General features: G+C 60.3%; 1 protein-coding gene across 1 annotated transcript; it reads right to left on the bottom strand.

Moving 5' to 3' along the window:
- Positions 1-883: 883 nt before the first annotated feature.
- Positions 884-4,107, bottom strand: LOC102513749. Its single transcript, XM_006185831.3, has 3 exons — positions 3,572-4,107; positions 2,827-2,966; positions 884-2,321 (listed from the first exon to the last, which is right to left on the bottom strand). Exons 1-3 carry the CDS (start codon positions 3,725-3,727, stop codon positions 1,985-1,987), a joined length of 633 nt encoding a protein of 210 aa, XP_006185893.3. The 5' UTR covers positions 3,728-4,107; the 3' UTR covers positions 884-1,984.
- Between the last annotated feature and the right edge of the window lie 3,492 nt (positions 4,108-7,599).

Here is a 7,599-nt window from a genome sequence, read left to right as displayed (position 1 = left end):
GCCTCCATCCCAGCCCCTGGTCCTCACCTGCCACCTTCCCCCGTCAGCTCCTGGAAGGTGACCACAACCTTTGTCCCCTCTGTTCTGTTAGCGTCCAGTTCTCCCCACAGAGCGAGTGGCCGGTGTCCCGCTCAAGGTCTGCCCAAGGGAACCCTCCCCTCTGGGTGTTCAGGCCACCCTTCATGAGCTGGGGTGCCAGCCCCATCTGTGTCCAGCTCTCTCCCTCACTCTGGCAAAACCAAGCTGGGAATTCTTCCCATCCTTCCCATCTTCTGGTCCCCAGGGTCCCCCGCAGCCCGGGAGGGAGCAGGGCACAGGCACTGGGAAGCCCCGGTGGTGACTCGGGGTCAGGACAGCCTTGCCTGTTTGACCTGGGATGTTCCACTTCCATCCTCAAAGGCCCAGCTGCTCGGGGCACCCCAGCCTCCCTCTGGGTGGGTCTGACACAACCCTCCTGTGGCAGACAGTTCCGCCGCCAGCTCCCCAGGCAGCCCGTGTCCGGCTTTAGAGGTAGGTAGGAAAGACCACCTCCACCAGATCCCTGTCCACACGCCCCAGCCCCGAGGCCGGGCTGGTGTCCGTCTGGCACAGCAGCTGCGCTTGGACTCCCACGGGCTGATCGGCCGCCGTCCACCGCGCCCGACAGGACCGTCTGGGTCTGGGGTCAGACTGGTCAGTGAAATGGAGGAGTGTGTCGGGGGCACCCTGCACCCACTGGGCTTTGAGGCGGCGCGATTGCTGCTCCTTCCCAGGATGGGATATGGTTTTGGTATTTCCCCTGCTAGGGTGGGTGTTGGGGCGCAATTCCAGACGTCCCCACCAGCCAGCCCCACGACCCTGGCTCTCACCCAGAAGCCACGGGCCCAGGGTGCGGACGTGCAGACCTCCCCTGATGTGTCCTCCCGTCCCACCCCCCGCAGTGGAGATGCCAGCTAGATGGGGACGGGCCCCACGGAGAGCCTGATTAAAGCCTGGAGGCCCCTGATTCTTTGGACCCAGGAGCCTCACATGAAAGGGGGCCACACTGTGTTGTGGAGACACCGACCCAGGCCCCGAGCCCAGCTCTTCCTAAGACTTCAGGAAACCCACAGCCATGACCCCATTTCCCGGGACCTGCCACAAGCTCCCTTGGAGACAGCTCGAGGGATGTGCCCTCTCCTGCCCCCGAGGGGATCAGGTCCAAAGACCAGCTCAAAACAGAGGCAAGGTCTTGAACTGACAAGAGATTTGCCCCACATCCTGGTCTGCCGTCCTTGCTTCCTTGGCTGCTGGAAGCCGAGGGCACCCTGGTGCCCGTCCTCCTGCTGTGCCCCGAGGGACACATCCGTGACTGTGTCCAGAACTCTCTGCCGCGGGCCCATGTAAGATGGCGACCCCAGCCCCCACCTCCAACAACTCGTCTGCTTCCCAGCGTCCGCCTGGGTGCAGGGGAGGCCGCCCCCAACCTCCGGGTTGGCACAGGCATTTGGTGGGTTTCCCAGCATTACGCGCTCTGTCCTTGGAGTCGGGAAGGAAAGCCCAGCTGGAGGGTGAGGTGGGCGGTCACCCCGAGGGGCTCCAGGAAAGGTGGGCGTGTGCAGCCCGTGAAGAGGTGGGTGTGAGACCACGCACAGGAGGCCAAGGCTGTGGAAGAGCTGGAAGGAGAGTCTGTGGGGTCCAGACCCCGGCCCTTCCTGAGTGCTGCCCGCCTGCCCTCTCCACCAGCCGGGATCACCATCACACGTGGCGCCCCCTCCCCTAGCTGGGGTCCCAGCTGTCCCCCAGCCCCTCCCCGCCTCGGAGTCCTTCCCAGACCCAGCGTGGCAGGTCCGCCAGGCTCCGCTCTTCCAGGACCCACTCTCCCTGGGGCTGTGCCCCTTCGAACTCACACACCTGGACGCCTGGGGGGCGGGTACTCCCCATGGCCCACCCTGGCACCCCTACCCAGCAGCCACTTCTGAGGGTTGGGGGATGCAGGGCAGAGTGAGGAGAGTGACGGGTGAGCTCAAGACGGACGGGGTGGGGAAAGGGCCAGGTGCACCTCAGCGCCCCCCACAGTCCAGCTGGTTGTGGGCAGTCTGCCCTGGGGCACCCCAAGTGCCCACTCGTCCTGGGCAGGGAGGGAACCAGGAAGGCAGCTGATCTCCTGGTCAGGGCAGTTCTGCAGGAAGTTAGCAGGGACCAGAGTGCCTGGCGCTGAGGATGGGTGCTGCTCGCTCCTCCAGCTGCCCTGTCCTTCCCTCCACCCTTCCAGAGGAGCCGGGACAGAGCCTGGGGGCTGGGGGAGCAGCAGCAGGGCGTAGTGGCAGCCGGATGTCACCCCGGGCAGGAGACAGGTACACCTATAGGTACAAAAACCAGTCATCTTCCCAGAGGGTCTGAGCTGCCCGCAGTCACCCTGCACCGCTGCTCCCAGCCAGCTGAGAGTCAGGGAGGCTATCCTAAGAGTCAAGGGTGTTCTGGACACAGTGTGCCCTTCGGTCAGCGCTCAGACCTTGGGAAAGGAGAGACCCCTCTCCTAGGACCCTGTCCCAGCCGTTGCTCCTAGCAGGGGGCCAGAAACCAGCGGAGTCTGGTGATGCGCCCTCCCACCTCCAAACAGAGCAGCAGATGGGCAAGGGTGGGGAGACTAAGCCTCAGGGGCAGTCTGGGGACGCTTAGCAGGGCCCCTCCCCAGGGACATCACAGCACCTCCACGTACAAATGCACTTTACTGAATCCAGTTGTCGTCGGGGATGGGGGAGACAGGGCCCACCGCCCCAGGGGCAGAACTTGGGCTGTGGCCATGGCCCACTAGTGGTGGCCTCCCTGTTGCCTTAAATCTAAAAATACAATCTGAAACCGAACTGTAAGCGAGTGGAGAGAAGAACGATGACTCCAATGGTCAGAAGGATGCCCAGCGCCAGGGCCCAGACGTTCAGGCACTTGGCGGTGGAGGCATAGCTCTGGGCCCCAAGGACGTCGCCCACCATCTTCCGGTCCCTGGACTGGGGGAGAAGAGATGGTGAGGGGGACCTGGGGCCGGGCCAGGTGAAGGCCAGGTGCCAAGACTCAGGTCCTCCCCTGCTGGTCCCCCGGTGTCCATTCACCCAGGTGGGGACCCACCCCTGCCCGTCCCCCCACAGCCTGAGCAGGACCGTGCCCGGCGGGCCCTCCCTCCCCTCCTGGGGCCTGGATCTCCCTCCTCACAGACTCTCAGCATGTCCAGGAGGCCCCAGGGCTCACTGTCCCTCTGCTCTGGCCCCTTCCCTGGCCAATCACCCCACCAGGGGTCAGCATACTTCTAGTCAGTGCCTGTTCTCTCTCCTGGACCAGACTGGAGGTCTGAGTCTGAACCGTGAGGGTGCAGCTTCTCTAATTAGTCTGAGAAGGAGAACTTCCCGGGTGGTGGAGACAGAGCACCTGCGCCCCGACCCCAGCTCTCCGGCTGTGCATACCTGCAGCCCCATCATGACCGCTCACTGGGAATGATCCCCCAAGACACACACACCCACACACACACGCTGACACACACAAGGCCTCCCACACCCCACGTGCCGTCTGGGCAGGGGCCTCTCCGGGCTCACGCTCCTTTCCCCAGGCACCCACCTACCTTCACGGAGTAGGCGAATGCCACGAAGCCCAGGCAGAACCAGTTCAGGAAGAGGGTGTTGAACAGGGACCAGACGACGTAGTCTCGTCCAGGGGTCTCCGTCTGCATGTTGATCACGGTGCTCGTCAAAGGGACTGAGCCTTGAGGTGCCCCCATCTTGACCTTCCTTCTCCGTGTACATGTCTTAGGGTGGTGGGATGCAGGCTTGGGCGCCAGTGAAGGAGGGCTGGGAAGTGCACTTATAATGCCGAGCCCTGACCATTTTTGGGGTATCCCCGGATGCTGTAGGGTGGTCCCTCGTAGAGCTCAGCCCCCATCTCAGTCGGAAGTTCTGCTTTCTCAGAAATTTCCAGTTCCTGTTATTTTGTAAATGGGTGAGTTGGCTGTCCACTCAGGATGGGTGGGGGAGTGCTGCAGTCTAAGCGATGGCTTCCTGTCCGAGGCATTCAAGTCAGGGCCTGTTTGGGGTGTGGTCAGGCCCCAGGGGCTCTTCCCCAGCCTGGGGGTCTGGGGACCCAAGCCTGCTGCAGGCCCTCCCTGCCCCCATGCAGGGCCCTGCCAGCTCCTCACAGCCCCCACACCCCAGCCCCCAGAGGGGGCCGCACCCCAGAGCCCACACCGCAGCTGCACACCCTCCCCCTGACGCGCACTGTGCCGTCCCGGTTCTGAGTCCGAGCTCCAGGCGGGCTTGGGGGCCTGCCTGGCTGCAGGTGGGCACCCAGAAGCCCGTGTTGCCTGCCCCGGGGGAGCCTCCCATGATCTCCCAAGGGCTCCCATGAGCAGGACACTGGGAGCTGCTGACCCGAGGAGGCAGCCGTGGTGGGAGACCTTTGGCAGCAGCTTCGGGGCCCAGGGCCTGCGTGCCTGTGCGGCCCCACCTCCGCCGCTCCCCACTCCCCAGGCATCTCACATAAGGGCCGTGGAGCTTGAAGGCGAGGATGGAAGGGCCTGGAGGGCGCCACACCCAGAGAGGCCTTGGGAAGGGGCAGTGCATCCCACTGGCCAGAGCCTCTCCGGATTACGTGCTTTCCTCTTCCTGCCTCTGCCCACCCCCACGGAAGGATGGGGACATCAGAGCAGAGAGAGGTGTATGTCTTGTGTCGGGTCGTTCCTGTGACTCAGGGGCAATGCCCACTGTGCTGTTTCCCCTTAACAGCTAAGTGATGCACCTTGCAGGCCTGGCCCCGCCCCCACCCCTTCTGCAACCCCCTTTCCTGTCTGCCTCTCTCCCAGCCCTCTGGCTTGGCTCTCTGAGAGCCCCTTCCAGGTCAGGTGCAGCCTCACTCCCGGAGCACCAGCACCACCGCGCCCGACCCACCGAGGTCATGACTCCCTGGCTTTGCTGTGCGCGTTCCGGCTTTTCTCGTTCCCACACATGTTTCCCCATCCACGTGTGGGTTAGACTGAGCAGAACTGAGCATAGGTTAAACCTGGGCACTATGGTTTAATCTTGCCCGTTTGAACTTATGTCAATGAGACGACACTGCTTTCTTCGGTGCCTGTCGTCCATCACTCGGCACAACACGCCCAGGCCTCGCACAGGCTGCAGCTGTAGTCATTTGTCCTGATTTGTGCTGCGTTCTATAATGTTGCCACAGCTCATCTGCGGTGCTGTCGATGCCCAGGGACGAAGCCGCCGTGAGCGTCCGTGTGTGTCGGGGGGTGGGGGGGGTCCCTGCACATGAATTTGCTTTTCAGTTGGATGTGTGCCTCCCACTTCAGTGGGCCAGGCCGGACTTTTCCACAGGGGTTGTCACAGTGCATCCTCCCACAGCAGGCTTGAGCGTCCCCCTGACTCCGAGGGTAGCCGCTCTGTGGGGAGTGTGATGCCGTCTCTTTGCAGCTTCCTTTTATGTGGTGAATTAGGTTGCGGCAATTATCTATTGCCACAATGAGGTTGCACAATGAGCAACCACAAAACCTCAGTGGTATTTATCAAGAAGCACTTGCTTTTGCCCAAGACTCCGGGAGCCTCAGTGGACCTGGGCCAGCCTCGATGGCCAGGCTCACCATCGCCCACTGTCAGCTGCAGGTTGAGGGGATAGTTCCAGCTGTCCGTGGGCTCTCTCATCCTCCAGGGTGTTTGGCTGGGCTGGCTCTTAGGGCCACGGCGGGGTCCCCGCGAGGGCAGGGGTGTGGGGCTGGCGGGCTCTCGGAACTGGCCATGTCCCTTTCACCACACTCATTACCTGGACGAGCGTGGAAGGTGTTTGCAAAAATGACCCCAGATCTTTGTTGGCGGGCCACTTCTGCAATCAACCTTCCGGAGAAGCGTGGCCCCTTTCCTTATGTTTGCGCCACAGAAATACCCAGTGTTTGCCCGTGAGCTTTGCATCCAGCAAGCTCGCCAGACGCTCTTACTGACTCTAACAGTATCTCCACTCTGTCTGATGTCGATTATTGTGTGATTTCGTCTGAAAGCTTGACTATTCCAACACCCCTGTCCTCTTATTTCAGCGGTTACCTTGTGGAGCATGAAGCACCTCTGCGGCGGCTGCACATCTGAGACCCTCGGGCGCTCTCACCTGCTCGACAGCCGCGGGCCTTGGAGCTGCTCCCCACCCCTCCTTCCTGTCCAACCCTCCATCCAGATCACTTTCCTTCCACATGAAGACTCCCTTTAGTGGGGGCTTGCTGGTGGCCAAAGCCCCTCGATTTTTGCTTCCCTAAAAATACTTTATTCCACCTCGTTCTTGAAGAGTACTTTCACGTGGTAAAGACACCACCGCACTGTCCTCTGCCTCTGCTGCCACTGTGACGTCAGCTGCCAGGTCACCTCCACTCTCCTCAGGAAACCTGTGCTTGTATCAGGCTGCTTGTGACTTCGTGTACACCGGCCGATCTGCACAGTTTCACTGTCACGTGTGGAGCTGGGGGTTCATTTTCACTTATTCTGGAGGAGACCCCCTCAGGTCGTCCACTTCTGTGGGTTGGTGTCTTCCAACAGTTTGGGGAAATTCTCATTGTTTTCAAATCTTGCTTCTCCTCTACCCTCCACTCTGCTCCGCTCCTCCTGGAACGCAAATCAGACGCGCTGGAGCACCTTTCACTCTGCCTGCAGTGTCTCACATGCTTGTCTGCAGCTTCCTCCCGTCTTCTCGGCGTGAGGCCCTTGAGCCAGCGGCCTGGGGTTCTGGGTCTGGGACGGCGTCTGCCCGGGGGAGGCCCCGATGCTCCGACGAGCACCTGGAATCCCTCGTCCAGCTTCAGAGACTGAGGTTTCTCCGTGTTTCCAGATGCTTCACTAAGCTGTGTCTCTTCCTGCATCTCTGTCTTGACCTCACATAACAGTTCTCCTGTCGGGTCTGACTTCCGTCGTATTTTCCTTATTTGCTGTCTGCATTCTTGTTTCTCTTTTCATTTTTGTTGATGTTCATGGGATGGATCTTTTTTCCACTTGTAACTGTTAGAAGAAGTCACATTTGTTCATTTTCTCACCAAACACGCACTAAGCACCTGCTTCGCTGAGAGTTGTCTTGGTGGTGGACACGCACGCCCTGCACCTTCGCTCTCAGGTGCCCCTCCCCTGCCCTCCCGTCACGCTGGCGTCACCCAGTTTTACGTGGAGTTTGTGTGGCCTCGGTGCCTTCCTTTCGCCCTTTGTCCCAGCCTCTCGGTTGGTGGTGGTTTGTTCCTAAAGCAGGAACAGACTTTGCAAAGGCATTCGGGTCCCTCACTTCCTCCATGGCCCCTGGATTTTCATGAGTTTGTTTTTGTTCTTTTTCAGTTGCTCCTCCAAGAATGTTCTCTCTGTAGGTGTTTGGGAGGGGCCCATTTTGAGGCTTTATGGAACTATCTTTTATTATATGCTTACATTTGCATGACAACTTGGCTGGATGTTAAAGTCCAGATTTTTTTCCTTTCAACTCCTTAAAATATCACCCTGTATCTTCTTATATGATCTGCTCAGAAATCTGGTATCAGTGTGATTCTTGTTCCCCTGCAGGTGGTCTGCTCTTCCTCTCTGCAGCTTCGTCTTTCTGGAAACTTTTCTCTGATACTCACAAGTTTCACTGCAGCGCGTCTAA

This window comes from Camelus ferus, chromosome 10 (genome assembly GCF_009834535.1).
Source record: "Camelus ferus isolate YT-003-E chromosome 10, BCGSAC_Cfer_1.0, whole genome shotgun sequence".
In the NCBI taxonomy this organism is placed as follows: Eukaryota; Metazoa; Chordata; class Mammalia; order Artiodactyla; family Camelidae; genus Camelus; species Camelus ferus.
The sequence above is the reverse complement of the archived record's forward strand: the minus strand, read 5'-3'. Positions and strand labels throughout refer to the sequence as shown.

Excerpts from the sequence above, each read along its gene's own strand:
- LOC102513749 (XM_006185831.3), bottom strand. The coding sequence starts at position 3,727 with ATGGGGGCACCTCAAGGCTCAGTCCCTTTGACGAGCACCGTGATCAAC. Across the intron at positions 2,967-3,571 it reads CATTCGCCTACTCCGTGAAG|TCCAGGGACCGGAAGATGGT; the intron begins GTAGGTGGGTGC and ends CTTCTCCCCCAG. Across the intron at positions 2,322-2,826 it reads CTTCTCTCCACTCGCTTACA|GTGTACCTGTCTCCTGCCCG; the intron begins GTTCGGTTTCAG and ends TTGTACCTATAG.